Source organism: Rhincodon typus, chromosome 8 (genome assembly GCF_021869965.1).
Source record: "Rhincodon typus isolate 14 chromosome 8, sRhiTyp1.1, whole genome shotgun sequence".
Lineage (NCBI taxonomy): Eukaryota > Metazoa > Chordata > Chondrichthyes > Orectolobiformes > Rhincodontidae > Rhincodon > Rhincodon typus.
In genome coordinates this window covers 11,567,168-11,590,374 of record NC_063339.1, presented here as the reverse complement: position 1 = coordinate 11,590,374, position 23,207 = coordinate 11,567,168, and the positions used below count along the sequence as shown (strand labels likewise).

Below are 23,207 nucleotides of genomic sequence, written 5' to 3'. Positions count from 1 at the left end.
GAGCATCACTGAACAAGTGACACTTTCCACTGGTGGTGTGGTAATTGGCTGAGTTGGATTTGTCCTGATTTCTGAGTACAGGGCACGCAAATGTGGAAAATTGCTAGACAGATGCTGTGGAAAGGAAACCAAGGAGTATCATCCACTTGGTACATAAGGCTGAAGATTGTTTCAAATTTCAGTCTTTTGTTTTACAACAATATGCTGGCCTCTTCCATCATTGAGGATGGAGATATTGTAGAGCAGCCACCTCCAATGAGTTTTATAGTTGCCCTCCCATTCACACCTTCTGCTCCTCTGATGCTGCTTGGCCTGCTGTGTTCATCCAGCTCTCCACCTTGTTATCTCAGATTTTCCAGCATCTGCAGTTCCTACTATCTCTGAACCCATTTCAGGCTGCTTCTGTTGTTCCAGCTGGTTAAAAAACCCCAAGGCTTCACAAGTTGTTTATCTTCAGACTGCTCGGCACCTGTTCCCCAATCTCTCTCAAAAGAAACCAGGAGAAAATATATATCTCTTAAAGCCAAAGCATTGTCACAATGGTGTAGGCCATTTAGGGCTAAGGTATGAAGAATTTTTTTTCACTGGGGGTGAAACTTTTCCCTCTGGAATTCTCTACCACAGAAAAGTAGTGGGAGCAAGTCACTGACTAGATTTAAGGAATAGATAGCTTGCTAGAAGCTAAGTATGTCAAGGGGTATAGGGGCAGAGCAAGAACTTAATGTTAAGGTAGAGAATTAGACATGATAGTGTTGAATGGCAGAACAGATGCAATGGGCCAAATGGCCTACTCCTACTACCTATGTTTTTACGAAACAGTAATTTCTCTGGAAGTCAGCAGCCTGAGTTAATCTGTACAAGAGAACCTCATTTACTTTCTGGGGATTAAATGCACTTTAACAAAGCACTGTTTCATCACCAATCACCGAGCATGTCTGACAAACAAGAGCTCATGAAATTGCAGTCATGTAGAAAATCTTGCATTAACGTGAGCAAATGAACCCAAAACATTTTACTTTTTAAAAACTACCCAAGAGTATTGCATCGAATACAATGAACCCTTCTGCTGGGATGAGTCAGAAAATAGAAACATGTCACTATTGCAACAAGGGTACATATTGAACATCACAAAAAAAACTGTCTAGCATTTATCATGCCTAATAAACTCCCAATTATATGCTGACATGGTAAAAATCTGATTGAGATGAACACACTAAAGTCTACTTCTGAGCATATACAACTGCAATAATTGAAAGTGTGATCTCTGTAAACAGAACCTCAAAAAGAAATCTGAACTTCCAGAAAGAATTACCTCACTATTGCATGTTTTAAAATACTTATTAGAACAAGTGATTGAAAACGTTTGACAAAAATCTTTCATGGCAAGTTAAAATTATATGAAGTGATCCTTGTTTATCCATCACCCATGACGATCACTTAGGTGGAACATCATCTGTGTTTGGTCTTGTCTGAATTTTATACATTTTATTCAGATCCTCATTCATTTTTCTAAATTTCAGTGAAAACAGGCCAGATCGGTCCCAGTCTTTCCTTGTATGACAAAGTTGTCATTCCTGGAATGGGTCTGGTGAATTTTCCCTGAAATTCCTATATCCCTATTTTCTTAGGTAAGGAGACTCAAATGGTGCATAATTATAGATGTGGCCTCATCAAGGCCATGTACAGCCTCAGTAAGGCATCTTTGTTCCTGTGTTCAAAGCCTTTTGAAAATGTAGCAATTTCCTTAACTGCTTGCATATTTTAAGATAAGCATGTCAGAGCACTGAAATAATTAAAGTGAAGGTCTTTGAGCGAGGGTCTTTAAACCAATGGTGTTGGGATGAGGGGTAGTTAAGGCAGGGTTGAGAGGGGAAATGTAGACTTAGAAAGCAAAAGGATATGGTAGAATTAGTGTGTGCGTTTGGATAACAATACCCAAGTGTGACAGGAAGGGACAGCATGTACCAAAACAGCAGTAAATGGTGTCAAAAGGGGAAAAAGCGTAAAAAAAAAAAAAAGTTTTTAAAAAACTCTATTTAAATATGCAGAGTATTCAGAACAAAATGTATTACCAATACAAATACAGATTAATGGGTATGATCTAGCCATTACAAACACAGTCATAAGGATAACAGAGCTGGGAGCTAAATGTTGATGGGAATGTAATTTTTTTTGAAAGGTGTAGGCGGGAGCAAAGGATGATGGGGTAACATTATTGGTACAGGACAGAATAAGTACTTACAGCAAGAAATGATCTTGGATTAGAAGATGTAGAATCCATGTAGATGGAAGTAAGAAATGTAAAGGGGGGAGAAAAGATGAGTAGTTTTAGAGGCCCCTAAAAGTAATTGAACAGTAGGACAGAGAATTGGCAATTAGAGGCCATGTCAGAAAGGCAGTACTTTAATCATGGCTGACTTTAATCTTCATGTAAATTGGGATAGTCAGATTGGCAGAGAGATAATCATGAGGAAGAATTCAGGACTGTTTCCTAGAAAAATGTTGTGCGTTCAACCACTGATCAGGCTAATCTGGATCTGATATGTAATGAGGCAGGTTTATTAAATGATGTAGCTTAAAAGATTCCTTGGGGAAATAGTGACCATAATTAGTATAATTTAGCATTCCATTTAAGGGAGAAACTTGGGTCAGACTTAACTGAGTTAAGTTTGAGGGTAATTACAAAGGAATCAGATCAGAGCTTGCTGTAATATTCCAGTCTCATGTTCCCATCCACGCCCTGAGTTCAACTGCCTTATGTTTCAGTCCCTTGCATTAAAGTAAATGCAGTTTAATTCTTCAGTTTACCTCTTTTGTTGTGCTTCTGCCTGCTTTGTCTATTTAACTTGCTCCCTATTAACTTCTGAACCATCCTCAACTTTCTCTCTCTTTCCTTGATATAGCTTAGGAACCCTCAACCCTGCATGCATACTGGTGTAAAGCATCCCAAGTAGCACTAACAAATTCCTTCGCCGGGATATTGGTCACCCTTGAGTTCAAGTGCAACTCGCCTCTCTTGTACAGGTCATTTCAGTTCCTGAGGCAATCCCTGTCCCCATGCACCATCTTCTTAGCCACTCATTAATCTGGCCCTTATCCCTACTCTCACTATCATGTGGCGCCAGCAGTAATCCAGAGATTACTACCCTTGAGGTCCTACTGTTTGACCTCCTGTCTAATTTACTTTACTAACTCAACAGAACCTCTCATCTTTTTGGTACCAACAACATAGGTAGAGAATGTGTACAACAACTTCTGCTCTTTCTCCTCTTTTTGAGAATTTGCTGCAGTCACTCTGAGATGTCCTTGATCCTGGCATCGGAGAGGCAACAGACTATCCTGAAGTCTTGCTCACGGCTGCAGAATCACCTGCCTGTGCTCCTGACTGAAGAATCCCCTATCACGATTGTTCATTTGAACCCTGACAAATCCTGCTTTGCAGAAGATTGAGCCGTGGTGCCCAAGATGTGGCCGTCACTGTTATTTTCCTCCTAAGAGGCTACCACCCCCAACAGTATCCAAAACAGTATATTTGTTTGTGAGCAGGATAGCCATATGAGATTCATGCATTATCTTATCAACCTATCCTGATAATTATCCATCTACCTGACTGTACCTGTGGTGTGACCACCTCTTTGAAGTTACTATCCATCACACTGTGCCTCCTGTATACTCCTCATTGACTCCAAATGCACCTGCAGATGATCCAAATTGTCTAATGTGCGCCGCATCAAAACACACTTCCTGTAGACGTAGTCTCCAGGGACAGACACCTTGTCCCTGATCTCCCACATCCAACAGGAGGAGCATACCACTCAGTTGACTGCCATTTTTGCCCCTTTAACAATTAGCGGATATTGATTTACCTAAAACACCCACACCTAGTTCAAATCGCAGCATCTGTACGTTGTTGTGGCTCCCATTGCACTGGTGCAACTTAATGCCTATCTTTTATGCTAAGTACAACCTTTTAAAAAGTCTACCTTTCCCTTACCCTCAGTTTTAGATTTTAAGTTTGCAAAAAAAAGGTTACATTGTTAAATTCCAACAATTTAGCTCAACACCAAGCACTTTTGAAAACTTCTGCCGATCAGGATCGAAACTGAAATGCCCTCCTCCTCATATCTGCTATGGGCAGCGATTCTCGGAACTCAGTCTGCCCTCTCCAGCTCTGAGTGATGGTGTGCTGGTCCCTCTGCCTCCTGGCTTCAACCTTTCAAAGACAGTTCTGGGAACCCTCTGTGATTCCATTTCCTCTGCTGCTTCCTGAGTGTGCCCTAGCCAGAGCCCTCGACAACTGTTTGGAATGCTAGTCACAGGCCTTACTCCCAAACTCCGTCTCTCCCTGGCTCTCCTTCCTCCTGATTTGATTTAAGTTTTTAATTTTTTTTGGCCTTTAAGTTCCAAATGCAATAAAAACAATCCTAAGTAAGATATTTTCTGCTGTAGAAGAGAGGGGCAATCTATTGAAAGACCTCCCACTCAGGAGCAGTCCTAAGGATCACACTACTCTCCTGCCATTTTTAGATAAGCCATGATATCATTGGTGGAACATTGATGTAATGTACTGAATGGCCTACTTCTGCTCTTGCGTCTAATCCTCTGTATCTTTTAACAGCTACTTGCAACTCCATGGTTAAGAATAGAGACAGGAAAACCTAAGCAGGTCTGGCATTTTTGAAGGGTCATAATGGACTCAATGTTAACTCTTCATTCTCTGCTACCTGAGCTGAGGTTTTTCAGCACTTGCTGTTTTTTGTATCAGACTTCCAGCATCTGCAGTGATTGGAGCATTTACAGGGACTAGGGATGGAAGAAATCCAGTGCTCTTAAAACACATGCAGTTTGGAAAGTTTGTTACCAGAGATGAATTGGCAAGAGAAATACTTCCTATTTCCACAATGGACATTTATATTAGTCTGTTTGAAAGCAGAAAGTGACCTGAACATACTTGTGGTGTATTAAGTTTTGAAGGAAGTATTGACGAAGCTGCCACGTATTTATAAATTTTCAATTTTGATTTAGATTTTTGAAGTTCATCCTCTGTCCCTTTTTAATAGGGTTAATAATTGAATTCGGAATGAGCGAGATAAATGCCACTGGAGTAGTCACTGATAACTATTATCATTTCACAAAAATAGAAATACAGAACTGAAAGTAGCAAAGAAATAAGTGTCTATTAGCAAATTGAGAAAATAGTTTTGGTTATTGTATATTTTAGTCTTCAGTTTTATTTGACAAATTGGATAACTTCAGAGGAAAAATGCCACATGCACGCATGTTAAATTTAATCCTATGACATTTGCTATGAAATGTAAGCTTTCTTTTTAGCTCCTGTAAAAGTAGCCTTTTACAGGAAACGTTACATTTGATTATAAGTTCTTTATTGGTAATTGCATGGTGCATTTATTTATAGGCATATGCAGGGAATAAAATCTTCACAATTCAAGACCGGTGCCAGGAGGTGTATGAGATTCCTGAAAAGACTTAGTATTCGGTCAGGAAATATAAAATTAATAGCATCGGCTGCCTGAGTTCAAAGATGAAACCAAATTCCACTGTTTACTCAACATGGAGAAGAATTTGTATTGATTGGCCTGCATTAGAAATATAGATGAAACAGTAAACTTTAACATGCAGCAACAAAATCTTGTTTGATTTGATTTTAATTTGAAAAATCCTTGTAAAGGTGACTGGCAACTGGCCTCAAAGATGTGGTTTATAGTGGTTGATCTTATATGGTGGATGCCACAAAATCTACAGCCAATGGTGATATTCAAGTGTAAAGTTTCTCTGAAAGGAAAATTTCATAAAGCTATTAATTCCCATGTTAGCTAGAAATGCTGAATGCACAATTGACATTTTATGAAATTAGTCAAAAGTGGGGAATTTGAGACCGGGAGGACTGTATGCAGAGAAGTTTGATCATCTCTTGTGTTCAAATCTCATTTTTAACAGTGTAATCTGTGATACGAAATCAACCTGTGCTGACTTGGCAGCAATTCCTGGCAGTTTTACAAGTATTTTTAAGCCCTTTTTTGTATTGACAAATAAATACCCCTCAAACATATAATTCAGCAAGTGTGGAACAATTGGTCACTGAATAAAATGTTCACTAAAGGTAGAAAATTAGTATTTTTGTTAGCAACATTGTAACAATGGGCATAGATGCAGGGAATGAGCTTGATCCCAATATTATCAAAAATAAATTCTAAGGTATGAAATACTGAACATGCTTGACTTCTTTAAATATTCATTCACGGGATGTCACAGTGTCACTGGCTAGGTCAGCATTTATTGCCCATCCCTAATTGCCTAGAGGATAGTTAAGAGTCAACCACATTGCTGTGGCTCTGGAGTCACATGTAGACCAGATCAGCTAAAGATGTCATTTCCTTCTCTAAAGGATATTAGTGAACCAGATAGGTTTTTCCAACAATCGGCAAATTGTTTTGTGGTTGTCATTAGACCCTTAATTCCAGATTGTACTATTGAATTCAGATTCCACCATCTGCCGTGCTGGAATTTGAACCTGGGTCCCCAGAACATTAGCTGAGTTTGTGGATTGATGCTCTAGTGATAATACCATTTGGCCTTTGCCTCCCCCACTGTGCTAAGGATGATGTTGTTGCTGCTGAAGCTACCAGTAGTAACAATGAAGATGATTTCAGATTTTATCATCCCAATAAATTTGCAGTATTTTGTTCAAATTTTAAGACGTAGCCTATGATCAGTTTTGCTTTGTATGGTTTGCTTAACATTGCAAACAATAAAAACAAAGTTTGTAATGTTTAGTGATATCAGTTTTTTTACTTTATTCCGTTGCAACAGAATTATTTTGAGGGCCAATTTAAGCTACTAAATTATCTCAAACATTATCCATGTAGAAGTTAACTTTCTGACTTTTGACTAAAAATGAGTTGGAATCAAATTCAACTTCTACATATACGCTAAGTATAAACTCCATAATTGTGCATGAATCATGGAAAAAGTAGTCAAGATTTTCTTTTTCTGCTTTTGATTCTGCTAGATTAAACAAGCTGTCATTGTTGTGTTGCTATTCCGTCTGAGGATGCTCTCATTTATTCTGTTCCTGAGTTAAACTGTTACAGATCCAAATGAGTGTTATAGCCTGCTGAAAGGACAGTGTTATGCATTTAGCTGCAGCTGAAATGTTTTACCTTTTCAACATAGGCTTAAAATGCTCGTGTGCAGAACAGTTTTTATTAAAGATGCTGTGCTAGCTGTTGGGAGCGTTATTTATGGTCGTGTATCACCTCCCTTTTGTTTTCCATTGTGCTTGCATCTTCCGCTGCAGTCATATTGTTATCCTGCTCTACCTTGCCAGCTATTGCCAAGTTGGCTGGCTTGGTGTGTCATGGGAAAATGGTTTCACCATTAGATTACAAGGTGTAGAGCTGGATGAACACAGCAGGCCAAGCAGCATCAGAGGAGCAGGAAGGCTGACGTTTCGGGCCTACACCCGAAATTAAATTAAAACATTAAAACAAAAATTAAACAATATTGACAGACCACCATTTCATATCCAGTGTGGTCAGCTTTTTTTGGTCATTTCTGTTTTACATGCTTGTGAAATATCTAATATGCGTTGTACTTTGCATTAGCCAGTTTTGCAGAACATTAAATAGATTTTAATTTGACTTTTGAGGGCAATCTGTATTCTGCTCTGGACAATAGCTACACTATATCTGTAGCAAATATAATCTCTGTCAACATATACTTCTATTCTGTGTTTAAAACAAAACAATACAAATAATAATTCAAGCTCCAAGGGTGTTCTGGGTAATCTATTTGCCTTTGTGTGTGCCAATCATGGCAGATATAAACCGAAACAAAGCCAGCTTGAGAAATATCTTCATAGTTCAACATTCTTGAAATGGTAACCTCATAGCCTTCATAATGCTGAATTTTTATCAAGCCTGTTGCAAAAGGTCACTGATAGTGACTGGAAGAAGGATTTGCTCAGTTATGCGCTGCTGTTATTAAAAATCTGACTGCCTCTACTTGACATTCAATGACATTGCAATTGCCAAGTTTCTCACCATTAACCAAAGCATAATTGCACCAGCTGCACTGTTGTGAGTAGATCATGAACGGGGTATTATGTAGAAAGTAGCTTGCCTGACTCCCTGACTCCCCAGAGCCTTTTCTACCATCTCCAGCCCACTTGATTGTCATTGCTTCCAAAAGAAGTGACAGCAATGGGCATCATCCACATGATGCACTGCAGTAGCTCACGAAGGCTTTATCAACAGCACCTTCTCTGCGTGATCTCCCTTTTGAAGGGTAAAGGTAGCAATTTTATATGAATACCACCGAACTTCCCCTCCAAGTCCTACCGTTCTGACTTGGAAATTGACGTCCCTTCAGTATTGCTGACTCAAATTCTTGGAATTCCCTTGTAACGGCCATGTGAACAGTCACCCCTCAAACTGTAGCAGGCGCATATCACCATTGCTTGTTGGCAGTTGGGAACGGGCAATTGCTGGCAAATCCACATCCCATGTACCAGTGATTTCAATGTCTTTCTTTCAGTTGTGATTATTTGTTCAAATTTGTGAAATTGTAATGCTTGAATAAGCATGCTTCACTCATTGAAGGAGTTTGATTTAAATGTGTTTGGAGATCTTTCAATAAATATAATGCTCCAACATGAAATCTTGTTATACATAGTAAGTGCCATTGTTGTATGGTTTGACATTTATACTATTTCGGTCCACAGCCCTGCTGCAAATCAAGGATCTCTGCAGCTCCAAACACAAAAACATTATGGCATTACATCTCCAATTAGTTTGGCTTCGCCAAAAGAAAATGATTTTGTGCTTACTCAGAAACTCATTGAAGCATTGAAACCTTTTGGAGTCTTTGAAGAAGAAGAGGAGCTGCAGCACAGGTAAATTTTTGCAAGATTCAGCTCTGATAGGGAAGCTTTCAGTCTTACAGTTTGAAATAGTGTTTGTTTTCCCAGCAACCCTGACTTTCAGTTAAGTTTTCATTTATTTGATTGGCTGCTTTAACCAGTCAATTTTATTTCTTGCACTCACGTCTGGGAAAGGATGTGACTCCCTTCTCCTAGAAACAGGCTAGTTCTCTACTCTCTTGATCATAATTTTGTCATCCCCACGTGAAATGCAATGCCTTGTTTGGTTTGAAGATTGTGGGAGTTCTTGCCTCCGATTTTAAAATTTGTTGATTGTTCAACTTAGTGCTCAGATCTTCCATTCTCCTGTAGCATCGCACTGTCTAAATGTTTCAGAGAACATCTAATCTGACTTATTTATTCATGTATATTGTACCCTCTCCCAGTTATGCTCTTCCAGATTTAAATGATGAGAATGCTTGAGATATCTATTCCCTCCAGCATCAATGTACTGTGACTGTAGCATATGCTATACATGCAAAAGAAGTAGGCATTTAGCCCCTCACATTTTGCACTTTGTTAATGAGATTGTGGCTACGCTGTGACCTAATTATTTTCCCCACTACTTTTGGTGATCAAAGCTATCAATCTTAGTTTTAAAACCAGCAATTGATCTGGAGTGAATTGCCTTTTGAAACCTCTGAATGATCTGGCTGTAACTTTTAGACTCTATTCTACAGTTCTGGAGTCCCAGATATTAGGAATAGTGTTTTTTTCTGTCTGCCTAGCTTTTCCTCTTTAATATCTTCAAAGCTTCAATCAAAAACCATGTCAACAAATTTGCCAATTATAAAGACCTTGGGTAAGTAGAATTGTAAAATTTAAGAAGTCATTAATAGGGTAAGCATATAGGCAAATGTGTGGTACTTAAATTTCAGTCAGCCAATGTAAGATCATTGACTTTGGATCTAAAAGGACAGAACAAAGTACTTTGTAAATGGTGAAATGCTGGAACAGTGAAAATCCAGATGCGCAAACCGTTAAATATAATCAACAAAACATAGAATGTTCAAGTAGATTTTAATGGAATATTGATTCTTCTAAATTCCAAGTTATAAAATCAGAGTTTGCATAATCTCTTGTTCTTTAACTCTTAAAGTCCAGGTATAATTTGAACTGTTGTAATTTGTGAGGGCGGCTTATCACCATCTTTGCAAGAGCAATTGGAAATGGACAACTAATGCTGGTCTTGCAATAGTGCTGATATCAAACTAAAGGATTTTTTTAAAAAAAAAAAAAAAAAAAAAAAAAAATTCTCGTGTTTAATCACTGTCCTATCCAAGGCAAGTATACCTCTGCTGAAGTATGATGCTTAACTACTGACACTGCAGGTGTGGTCTTAATAGGATTTTATATTGATGTAGCTTGACCTATTTTAATCCTCTAGTGTTAGAGTAATATTCCTCCAGATAGAAAGTTCAGTAGCCTTTTTGTTTTCCTTCCTGTTCACGTTAGTTAATGCTCTGTACATGCAAGCTTCCACTGCTTTTGTTTTTAATATTTAGAAGGTGCTCTGTTTTGCCATTTTACCACACTTTTAATCTATTATTTGTACTGCCTTTTGCACCTGAGCCCTGAAGCATCTTGCCATGTCTTGAAATCAATAAATTCCCAAGTAGCGGGTGCATAGGATCACCACCTCCAGTTCAAGCAATGTCCTGATTTGGACATGTGTAACTGTTCCTTCTTTGCTGGGTCAAAATACTGGAGTAGACAATGGGAATACATTCTCAATTGAGATAATGGTACACCAATACTTGGGGCACAGTGGCTCAGTGGTTGGCGCTGCTGCCTCGTAGCACCAGGGATCCAGGTTAGATTCCAGCTTTGGATCATAGAGGCCATGTTCCCCTGGTGTCTGCATGGGTTTCCTCCCAGTCCAAAGAGTGCAGCTTAGGTGGATTGGCTATGCTGAAATTTTGTCCAGTGTTCAGGGATGTGTAAGTTAAGTGGATTTAGTGAGGTTACAGGATATGTTGGGGGAAGCTAAGTCTAGGTGGGGATGCTCTTCGGAGGGTCAGTACAGACTAGATGGGCTGGTTGGCCTCCTTTTGTACTGTCAGGATTCAGTGATTCCATGAACACTTCCTTTTAGGCAACAAGGGATGGGCAAGTTTCAGCTTACTGGCACCTGTGTTTTGAGGGAATCTTTTATATTAAAAAAAAAAAAAAATCCAGGTGAATAATTGCTTTCACTCTTGAACTTTTCTCCCCTCTGATTTGCCAGTGCCAAAACATCTTTAGATCAATCTGTCGTATTGATTTCAAATCCTAGATGGATTGTACTGGTGGTTGCTTTTTCAAAGATCACGCGTTTGACTGCCTTAATCTTTTCTTAAATTCTCAGTCTCGTGTTCTGCTTTGTGAAAGTTATGCAATTAAATTTGTACATATTGTAGTAATGAGAGGATGTTGGTTCAAATTGCTACAACTTGGGAAGAATGTGCATGTTCCAGCGAGAGTTTATATCAAAAGGTGGTTGTAGTGGTGAGGGGATCAAAAGTTACAGCACGGGCAGGAGAATGGGGTTGAGAAAGTTACAAGGGGTGGTACGGTGGCTCAGTGGTTAGCACTGCTGCCTCACAGCACCAGGGACCCAAGTTTGATCCCACCCTCTGGCGACTGCCTGTGTGGAGTTTGCACATTCTCCCCGTGTCTGCATGGGTTTCCTCCAGGCAGTCTGGTTTCCTCCCACAGTCCAAAGATGTGCAGCTTGGTGGATTGGCCATGCCAAATTGTCTGTAGTGTTCAGGGATGTGTAGCTTAGGTGGGTTATAGGAGGATGGATCAGGGTGGGATGCTCCAAGGCTTGGTGTGGACTTGTTGGGCTGAAGGGCCTGTTTCCACACTGTAGGGATTCTATGATTCTATGAGAAACACATTAGCCGTGATCGAATGGCAGAGCTGACTCTGGGCTGAATGACCTAATTCTGCTGTAACTTGTGGTCCGTGGTCCATGGCCTGTGAATCTGTAGATATCCATAATTTTGAGTCCATCCAGTATGGACTCTGTCCTTATTACTTGTCGACTTAAAATTGATTTGGAGCACTGACTTTATCTTTGTGATACGATTTGTGAATAAAACTAAGTTGTGACTGAAGGAAGCCTTGTTGCAAATACTGATATCAGTGTGCATGAAAAGTTGACTGATATTGTTTGTGACTCTTCAGCATTTATTTTAAGTTAAATTTGGGTAGGCCACAGAATAGTTGCACTTGTAATAAGTTTTAAATACTACTAAGTAAAAAAAAATAGTGAATGGAGAAGTAATCTCTTTTTTTAATAAAAAAAAAAATAGAGATTGTTGAAATACAATGTGAATTTTAATTGCCTCCTTATCTTGCAGAATTGCAATTCTGGGAAAACTTAATAGCTTAGTTAAAGAGTGGATCCGGGATACCAGTGAAATTAAGGTAAGGGCAGTGATTAATTGGGGTTTGTTTTGTTCGGTATGGCATGATATCAGCTACCACTTGGAACAAACATTTTGAATGAGACTTATTAGAATGAAGGCTGTAACCATGTTTTGGAAAATAGCTGCTTGTGTTAATCAAGTGGAAAAGGTTGGTAATCCTTCCCGAGAAATTAGAAATCATACATGAGGATTGAGCAAACTGCAGGACATTTAAATTTATGTAACTGCAAGAATATTTAAAGCATATCTTAAATACGTGCAGTAGATTTGAGGATTCACAGGTAAGGAAACTAAATTAGACTTTACTTCTGTAATGTACTACAGATTAGGAAGTAAATATGCAAATAAGTATAAGCTGTCTTGAACCTATAAAATGTACTGAGATAGCATCAACCTGTGAGCTGACATTTGGAATACTGAATAAATCTAGCTTTGCTGATTAGGAAAACATTTACATACATTCAGCGTAATAAATTTTCTCAAATGGTAACAAACTTGGGCACTGCATCATCAAGGATTTGAGCAGCATAACTTTGCTGGTATTCTAGTACTCTGCTGCATTATCTGATAAGAGGTCAACTTGACACCCAGTCTTCCTGCTCAAATGGATTTAACATGCCAATAGCAATAATTGAAAAGCTGTGCGGTCTTCTGATATCCTTTAAGGTTGCATCACCTTGAATCGGCTGATTCATTCACTGTTCTTATGGGAGCCCCTTGATCTGTATAGCAGCAGTTAGCTGGCTTCAGACATTGTGAAGTATTTTGTGACATCATTAAGGACCTATTGAGGTACTGTAGATAGCAAGATCAATTTATCCTTTGTTGAACATGTGAATACTGATGGCAGGTTTTACTTTTACTTTTTTTCCAGAACCTTCCATCGTCTGTAATAGAGAACGTTGGTGGGAAAATTTTTACATTTGGTTCCTACAGATTAGGGGTACATACAAAAGGTATGTTGTATATATTAATGTTGTCATTGCGCACCTGTAGGTGCATAATTTTACAAATAGAGAATTTTTTTAGCTGCAGGTTGCTGTTACCACACTGGCATGAATGCATTGGAGGAAACTTGACTGATTTGATTTATTGTCATGTGTACCTAAGTACATTTGTGAGCAGTGCAGGCAGATTGTAGTAAGCAAGGATATACAGATTAAAGGGTGGGAAAAAAAAACTTGAACAGAGTAAGGCAAGCAGGTTACACCGCACAGGCCGTGTGCTAGGCAGGATCAACATTAACAGGAAAGAACATTATTAGTAATTTTTACAGGTTTAGAATTCAAGTTTTTAAGTGTAGAACACTTAAAAGAAATGAGAGTCAGATCTGCTGTAGGGAGCTTGCAAGGAGCTGCCTAGTATTGGCACCATCTTGAGTCCTTTTAGCAGACTTCGCTACTGTTGATCCACCAATATTAGCTAAAGCTCCAGCCTTTAATGACTTTGTCTCTAGGTATCACAGTTCATTTATGCATTTTTTAAAATGTGGAAATAGGAGGTCCAAGAGAGGGAGCAAGAATCTAGTTTTGGATTAAGTGGAATAATATTTAATTTAAAGGAATAATGTTTGAAACCTAGCTGATTGGTCGGAATCATCGTGCAAATTCATTCAATCTGGTTTTCAGCTCCGCTTGTCCACTGAGAATTCCAATTCCTCCTCTTAAAGATTGGAAAATTTGCTTCCATAGGTGCACTTAGACAAATGAGGAAGCAGGATTTTGAATGAAATGAAAAATACATTCTTGACTTGGTAAATTTTGAAAACTTAAGTTTGCTCCTAAGTCATGGGGTAGTGAAGAGTGTAGTAAATGGACCAACTTACTAGAATAGCAAGATACTTGGCTTAGACAGCAACTGTGGAAAGAATTAAACAGAGCTAAATGTTTCAGATTCTAGACCTTTTTGATAAGAGCTAGAGCAAGTTAATGTAACTGATCGTAAGCAAGTGAGGAAGAAAAACAGAAGGGAAATTCAGTGTATAGTGGAAAGTATGATTGATTAAATGACAATGAGTACCCTGTATAGAATAGATGTAGAGTAACAGGCCATGGAGCCAAAAAGTGAATGAAGCAGAGCTTTTAGATTGTTGACCAGTAATAAAAGAGAACGGTTCAGCTTTTTACTGCTTAAGATTTTTATTTGCATATGAAGTGATTTTATTTTTAGTGTAGGGTTGGGAGCACTATGGGTGGTCTTTGCAAACAGAAGCTGTAAATTTTTTAAGGGTTTTCCTGAATTTTTGTTATTAAATCTGATGCTTTAATAATTTACATCAGGCTTTTTTCATCCTACAAAAGAGGTGATTGCTTTGAGATGGTGAATTGCCTTCTGAAATAGCAACACTCTAGTGTAAGTACGTCCATTATTTTCATGGAGGAGCCTTCGTGTTTTTGACCCTATGACAATGAATTAATAGTATGTTCTAAGTCATGTAGTGGATAAAGTAGAGGACCACCTCCAGGTGGTGCTGTTTCCCAAGCATCTGCTCTTGCCCTTCGATGTGAATTTGGAAGCTATTGTTAAAGGAACCATCGCAAGTTGGTTGTAGATGGCATGCATTGCTGCCATTTCTCTAATGACAGAGTGGGTGTATATCACCAACTCCATAGAGAAAAATAACACAAAATCAGGATTCCAGCTTCCAGTTACTGATCCAAAGAATGACACAGACTGGTCGAAAGAATGACAGTAAGATTTCACACTTTAAAACTTCAAACTTTTACTGTAGTAAATAACTAAAAGCACTGTTGACTAAATACTGCTTCATTCTTGTAGGCACCTGCTGCTTTAAAGCACAGTGAGGGCAATTTGCCTTTTTACACGCATGGAATTGAAGTCTTTTTGGAGGCAGTTCATGGTTTTCCCAGTTTTCAGTGATTCTTGTATCCCATTTAATCAATAAATAATTTTGAACAGATGTTTCCAGTTGCTTTATCTCCTTTTTTTTGTAAAGTTTCTTACTTGGGTGCAAGCAGTGGATTTCTTTTCAGATGATTCTTTCCCCTGGCCATAAGATAAATCTCAGAATCCTTGGATGGCTGCAGGATGCATTTCTTTCAACTAGATAATGTCTTTTCCCACATTTGACAGTAGTAACTTGTAAAGCCAAGCAGCCTTTTACTCTCTGACAGAACCTTTGCCATCTGATATGTATTGATTTGGAGACAATTGTCACCTAATCTCAAAAATAGTTTCCTCTGTTCTCTTTTTATTACATTCAGAAATGCTTATGCTATTCTTGAACCCAGAGACCTATTGCTGTTATAAGTGAGTGGACAGTTTACAGTATGACTGTTTACAACCTTTACCTTTACCTTTCTGGGTCTTTGGGAGACATACTGTACTCATTGTGAACTCAGACTGCAGCCATTGTCTTTAAGTATAAATTTCTTGCTCCTCTCGTCAGTAAAGTAATCTTTAGTCTTCAATCAAACTATCCAGGCATACTGTGAGATCTAGAGCTGGTTGTCGAACCCCCACCTTTTACTCAAAACTTAAAGCTGCAGATTCAAAATATTCTAATCTTAACCCCACAATTCTAACAGTGCTTTATTGAAACGGTGCCTATCAGTAGATTGCTTGAATGATTTCTGAGCATTGTTGGAGCTGCACTCATCCAGGCAAGTGGAGAATGTTATATCTCACTTTTACCTTATTAATAATAAACAGGCTTTGAGGAGTCGAGATTTAAATTGCTCACTGTAGGATTCACAGCATTTGACCTGTTCTTGTAGCCAAAATATTTGTAAGACTGGTCCAGTTATATGTCCTGTCAATTATAACCATTAGTATGTTGTTGGTGAGGGATTCTGTGATAATGCCAAGGAAGTTGGCTAGCGTTTGTGACATGAATGTTTGTTGCTAGTTTCAGCCTAAGCCTGAATGTTGACCAGAATTTTGCAGCACACCGGCATGAATTAGTTCATTATTTGAGATGTTGAGAGTACCTGAACGCTGCAAATATTTGACAAGACCTCACTCCGACCTTGATGGGAGCATAAGTTCATTGATGAACTGGTTGAATGTGGTTGACCCTAGGGCACTACCTTGCACTGCCCCTTTAGTGATGTCTCACAACAGCCACATCCTTTTTATGCTAGGTTTGACTCCAACCAGTGCACAGTTTCCCCCTTGATTCTCATTAATTTTGCTAGGACTCCTTGATGCTATACACTGTCAAATACTGCATTGGACAACAACTAAATTCCTTTGATACCATGAGATAACAAGGTGTAGAGCTGGATGAACACAGCAGGCCAAGCAGCATCAGAGGAGCAGGAAGGCTGACGTTTCGGGCCTAGACCCTGCAGTTCCTATTATCTCCTTTTGATACCATGTTTGGATCAAGGTTGTAATGAGACAGTGCTAAATAGTGGTGAACAAGTGCAGTCTGAATATCACTGTGTCTTGTCATTTGATGGCACTATTAATATTTTTCATCTTGCAAATGATTGAATAAATTGCTGGAACAGCAAATGGTCAAATTGGATTTGTCTTGTACTTTTGACTGACAATACCAAAGCACTTAGTTTGGCAGGAGGATACAGATATACCTGGCATACTGAAGCGAGTTTGGAAAGGATGTAATCTCAATCTGTAGCATGCCCTCAGTACTACAACTGGGATGTTATCAGAACCCCTAGCCTATGTACCCATTGACCTTTGACCATTCCCTGGTGTCACATGGAACGAATCAGGTTGTTTGAAGACACTTGAAATATCACTGGCAATATCTCTCTAGAATCCTGCAAACCCAGTGGCAGGATGGGTGCTCTAATGTCAGTATGCGCTCAAGCCAACAATGTAAGCATGAGTCATTGTTACAGTCATACAGTTGAGTTAGACAGGCTACATCATCCACATGCAACATGACTCCCAAAACACACTCTGAGCTTTGACAGGATCTGGTTACCAAGAGTGCAGTGAATATGGTTGTAAGACATCCTCAAAGCCTCCCTGGGAGAAAAGAAATAGCATCCCAACACACCATGCAAATCCCTTGCCCAAGACTACCCAAACTGGAGTGGAAACATCTAAAGTTGCCAACCATCTTGAGTATCTCAAGTGCTCAGGTCATGGCTAAACATAAATCACAAAAGAAACGTGTGAAAACATAAATGTACTACACACCTCGTCAAACTTTACCTGCCTATTTGTGGCAGTGTGGGCTGATCCAGTATTGATAACAGTTTGGAGCTGGAGGAACACAGGCAGCATCAGAGGAGCAGGAAAGCTGATGTTTCAGGTCCAGACTCTTTCTCTGAAGAAGGGTCCTGATCCGAAACGTCAGCTTTCCTGCTCCTCAGATGCTGCCTGGCCTGCTGTGTTCCTCCAGCTCCACACTGTGTTTATCTCTGACTCCAACGTCGGCAGTTCTTACTATCTCTGATCCAGCATTGAACTCTTTAGTCAACTCGGGGCATGTGACACAATGAAGAAGGCATCAACGTCAACAAAGATCCAATAACAAAACACCTACGAAGTACCAATGGAATTCAACTGAAGTTGATGTGGATTTATGAAATGGATATCACATTTAGAACAGAGATTTTTGATGATGTACCGAGTAGAATTTTTTTTTTAAATCATTAGTTGTGGTATATTTGGATTTTCAGAAAGCTTTGGAGTTCCACAAAGGTTTGTGTTTAGAATTTGAGCATGGGAATAGGGTAATATAATTGCATGATTAGAGAATTGGTTAGCAGATAGGAAACAGTAGGAATAAACTGATTCCTGATGAAGTTGGTTGGCTCGCCGAGCTGGTTTGTTGTTTCGCAGATGTTTTGTTACCATGCTTGGTAACATCCTCGGTGCAGCCTCCGATGAAGCGTCGGTGTGTTTTCCCGCCTGGTTTTTAAACTCTGGGGTCCGTTGCGATGGATTGCCTCACTTCCGGGTTTCCTCCGTAGTGGGGTCAATTTCAATGTGTTTATTAATAGCATGCTTCGTGGAGTGCCATGCTTCCAGGAATTCTCGTGCTTGTCTCTGCCTAGCCTGTCCCAGGATCTTGGTGTTGTCCCAGTTGAAGTGGTGGTTTTCCTTGTCCACGTTGATTGAGATGAGTGAGTATTGGTCGTGTCTTTTTGTAGCCAGTTGGTGTTCATGTAGAGATAACAAGGTGTAGAGCTGGATGAACACAGCAGGCCAAGCAGCATCAGGGGAGCAGGAAGGCTGATGTTTCGGGCCTAGACCCTTCTTCAGAAATGTACTCTTGTTGTTAGTTTCCTTCCTGTTTGTCTGATTGTAGTGTTTCTCGCAGTCTCTGCAGGGGATCTTGTAGATCTTGGTCCTGTTCATGGCGGGGAGTGGGTCTTTAGTTCGGGTGAGCAGTTGTCATAGGGTTGACGTGGGCTTGTGTGCCACTCTGATGCCCAGCGGTCGTAGGAGTCTTGTGGTGAGTTCCAACGTGTTCCTGATGTAGGGTAGTGTGATGTGTGTCGGGGCGTGTAGTATCTTTCTGATGCTGTTCGTGTAGGCATCTTCTGACCCAGTTGTTTGGATATCCATTATCCTTGAAAACCTGGAAGAGGTATTCTTCTTCCTCTTGGTCTGGTTCTGTGTTGCTGCAGTGTGTTGTTGCCCTTTTTTCTTTTGCAGCAACACAGAACCACGCCAAGAGGAAGAAGGATACCTCTTCTAGGTTTTCAAGGATAAAGGATAGCCAAAGAACTGGCTCAGAAGATGCCTACACGAACAGCATCAGAAAGATACTACACGCCCCTACATCGGGAACACGTCAGAACTCACCACAAGACTCCTATGACTGCTGGGCATCAGAGTGGCACCCAAGCCCATGTCAACCCTACGACAACTCACCCGAACTAAAGACCCACTCCCCACCATGGACGGGACCAACGTCATCTACAAGATCCCCTGCAGAGACTGCGAGAAACGCTACATCGGACAAACAGGAAGGAAGCTAACAACAAGAGTACATGAACACCAACTGGCTACAAAAAGACACGACCAATACTCACTCATCTCAATCAACGTGGACAAGGAAAACCACCACTTCAACTGGGACAACACCAAGATCCTGGGACAGGCTAGGCAGAGACAAGCACGAGAATTCCTGGAAGCATGGCACTCCACGAAGCATGCTATTAATAAACACATTGAAATTGACCCCATATACATTCCACTACGGAGGAAACCCGGAAGTGAGGCAATCCATCTCAATGGACCCCGGAGTTTAAAAACCAGGTGGGAAAACACACCGACGCTTCATTGGAGGCTACACTGAGGATGTTGCCAAGCATGGTAATGAAACGTCTGCGAAACCAGAAACCAGCTCGGCGAGCCAACCAACCTCAACGCCCACAACCTGAGCTACAAATCTACTCCAAAACCTTGGAAACTGATTCTTTTTGGAGTGTAAAGCATTGACAGGGTACCAGAGCAATCAGTGTTTGGTCCCTATCTATTTACAATAAAAAATAAGTAATTTCTGTGAGGGAATCCATATATTGTTTCCATGTTTATGGTTGATAGCTAGGAAGAATTTGGCGGCAAGGATATAGAGGTTTCAAGGCAATCCAGACATGGGGAGGCAATGGCCTAGTGGTATTATCACTAGTCAGCTAATCCAGAAACTCGGTTAATGTTCTGGGGGCTCGGGTTCAAATTGTGCATGGCAAAAAAGAATCTGACATGGAGTCCTAGTGATTGTTGGAAAAACCCATCTGATTCATTAATGTCCTTTTAGGGAGGAAGTCTGTTATGCTTACCTGATCTGGCCTACATATGACTCCAGACCCACAACAATGTGGTTGAGTTTTAACTACTCACTGGGCAATTAGGAATGAACAATAAATTCTGGCCTAACTAGAGATGCCCACATCCTGTATGCTTTCTTTAAAAAAAAAAAAAAAAAAAAAAAAAATGGTTGAACGGGTGGGTAAATGAGCAATGCAATATAACATGGACAAGTCTGAAGTTATCTGCTTTGGTAGAGAAAAAGAATGACAGTTTTATTTGCAACTGTTGATGTACAAAGGGACTTGGGTGTCCTTGAGCACCAGGCACCAAAAGAAAGCAAGCAAGCAAGCACAACAAGCAGTTAGGAAGGAAATTGTCATGTTTGCTTTCATTGTTAGAGAATCTGAGCGCAGGACGTCTTGTTGCAGCTGAGGTGAGGCCACATTTGAGGTATTGAGTGCAGTTTTGGTTGTTTAGCTAAAATGATATGCTTGCCAGAGAGAGTGTAGCAAAGGTTCAGATGATTTCTTGGCGTGACAGGTTTGTCATATTGAGAGATTGAACCTTCGTTCCCTAGACTTTAAAAGAATTAGACTGGGGTTGGGGATCTTACTGAAACATATAAAGTTCTGACAGGCTAGACAGCCTGAATGCAGGGAAAATGTTCCATCTGGTTGGGAGTAATCTTTGGATGCTGTGCAGACCATTCAGAACTGATATGTGAATCTTCTTACTGAAGGTAAACAGATGGTGGTGAAGATCAAGTTATTGAACATATTTAAGAAAAAAAGACTTCAAGGCACTAAAGGCATAATGGGGTCTGGAGAGAGAGAAGGGGTTGAGATGGTGGATCAACCATGATTATAGTGAATGGTGAATCAGGTTCCATGGGCCAACTAGCTTAATCTTGCTCCTATTTTCTTTGCTAGTCCCTCGGATAGCAAAGAAGAATCCTGTTTAAATATTAAAAAGCCTTGATATATCAAGATTGTTGTCCCAACCTGTTTGGAAACACTTTATAGATAATGTTTTAATATTTTGTAAATACTGGGATACTAAAGCCTTGTCTGCGTTGTTAGCTGAGCTCAGCTGTCGGAATAATTAAATAAAATTGACTCTGCTATGCAGAGAAGGCAGTTGGTCCTAATTTGTGAATCTGACTACTTATCTTGAACTACAAGTTTGTCACTAATACTGGATGCAACTGTGGTGCCTCTTGGACTTGAATGCTTACTGGAGGGCTTCATGTGCTGGTGGCCCCATGTAGTCCTTACGTAGACCTTCAGAGATGTGTAGAGAAAGGGTGATTCCTTGGGTAAAGAATTGTGATCAGTAAATGTAATAATTTGAGGTAGATGTTGGAGAAGGTAAACTATATGCATGATAAAGCAGAATCTTTTCTTAGGTGCTGATATTGATGCTCTGTGTGTTGCACCTCGCCACATTGAAAGAGTTGACTTCTTCACGTCCTTTTGCGAAAAGCTGAAGCAGCAAGATGAAGTGAGGAATTTACGGGTATGTATGGAAAATATTGTACTTGCATGTGTACAGTTTTTTGCATTTATGTAGTGTATTGACTTCTGTCTGTCTTTTATTTTGCAGGCTGTTGAAGATGCTTTTGTACCAGTAATTAAACTATCTTTTGATGGTATAGAGGTATTTTTTTTCTCAAGTTCTAACTGGTTCACGTTATTTTTCAGTTAAGTCTGTAACTACTTGTACATTAAAATTTTGTCTTGTACTACTTGCATGGTGAAATGAATTGAATCAAATAGTGATCATTAGTTAATGTGATTCTGCAATGACTGAAATCTTCTGGTCAGCATCGAAGCCCCTCTTTCTGATGCTGATGAGACAAAACATTACTCAGTTGCTGCCACCTTTTTATTTGGCCAGCCTTCCAATGAAGGATTCTTCATAATTCCTTCAAAAATGCTGTGCCCTTTTTTATTTTTTAACAGCACTAGCTGCAATGAAATGGTAAGTAACAATTTAAACGTTGCAACTTTGTGTTAATGAATGGCCCAGTGGGTAGGGTGGCCGTTTCCTGGACTGTTGAGGTCAGATCTTTGGATGGTGCGCAGGTGTTTGCGGGTGGGTGGTTAAGCTGTAAACTTGCCCAGGAGCTTGATATGGTTTTACTGTGACATTCATATGTAAGTCAGATGTCTCCCAAATCTCTGATTAAATCAGAGTTGGAGACATTTGCACAAGGTACTGGTGAGTTGGAAAATAGTTGAAACACCCAAAGACAATTCCTGTTGGAGTTATTTGTTTGAACTTCCAAGGGGTCCTAACACAGATGTATCTGTTTCCAGACGAATCAGTTTAGAAGACCAGACCAATGTCTGTTTCAGTTCTGTAAATCAATTCTGCATAATTACTGTTAATGAAACTTTGTAACGGTTAACTCTGTACATTATGAAAAGCTTGTAAGATGGAAAATGCATTCAGCCTAAATAAGTGTTCCATGTCAAATGCTGAAGTTTAGACAGTTAAGTTATAGAAATTAATACATAGAGTTTTACGTGGATATGTATAGGAAACTGATAAATATTTGCATTGCTTTACTTTCCTAAAAGAGAACGTGTTATAATTGGTACAAAATGTGAACTTTTCTGTTTTAGATTGATATTTTATTTGCAAGATTGGCACTTCAGACAATCCCTGAAGATTTGGATCTTCGAGATGATGTACTACTTAAAAACTTGGACTTGAGATGCATTAGAAGTCTTAATGGTAAAGGACTTTCAATGTAAATGCATATTTGATAATCTGGGTGTGAAAAGTTGCTTTGCCATTCAGAAAATTCAGGGGCAGCATGGTGGCTCAGTGGTTACCACTGCTGCCTTGTCATACCAGGGACCCAGGTTTGATTCCACCCTTGGGCAACTGTCTGTGTGGAGTTTGCATATTGTCCCTGTGTCTGTGTGGGTTTCCTTCCAAAGATGTGCAAGTTCAGTGGATTAGCTGTGCTAAATTGCCCGTAAAGTTCAGGGATGTGTAGGTTGTGCGTTCCCCATGGAAAATGGGGTGTTACAGGGAAAGGATGGGGGAATGGGGATGGGTCTGGGTGGGATGCTGTTTGGAGGGTTGATGTGGACTTGGGCTGAATGGCCTGTTTTCATACTGTAGGGATCCTATGGAAA

At 39.8% G+C, this 23,207-nt stretch overlaps 1 protein-coding gene across 8 annotated transcripts in view; it reads left to right on the top strand.

The window, feature by feature from the left end:
- Positions 1-23,207, top strand: part of LOC109911155 (poly(A) polymerase type 3) — a 328,417-nt gene that overhangs the window by 252,249 nt on the left and 52,961 nt on the right. For 6 of the 8 annotated variants that reach the window (XM_048599805.1, XM_048599804.1, XM_048599803.1 and 3 more), the window contains exons 2-7: positions 8,744-8,914; positions 12,289-12,355; positions 13,232-13,313; positions 21,464-21,573; positions 21,661-21,714; positions 22,686-22,797. In XM_048599805.1, coding sequence (XP_048455762.1) covers positions 8,744-8,914; positions 12,289-12,355; positions 13,232-13,313; positions 21,464-21,573; positions 21,661-21,714; positions 22,686-22,797 — 596 coding nt within the window. Of the gene's footprint in view, positions 1-8,743; positions 8,915-9,704; positions 9,744-12,288; positions 12,356-13,231; positions 13,314-21,463; positions 21,574-21,660; positions 21,715-22,685; positions 22,798-23,207 lie in introns of those variants that run through there. The other 2 variants (XM_048599806.1, XM_048599807.1) reach the window with 2 other exon arrangements.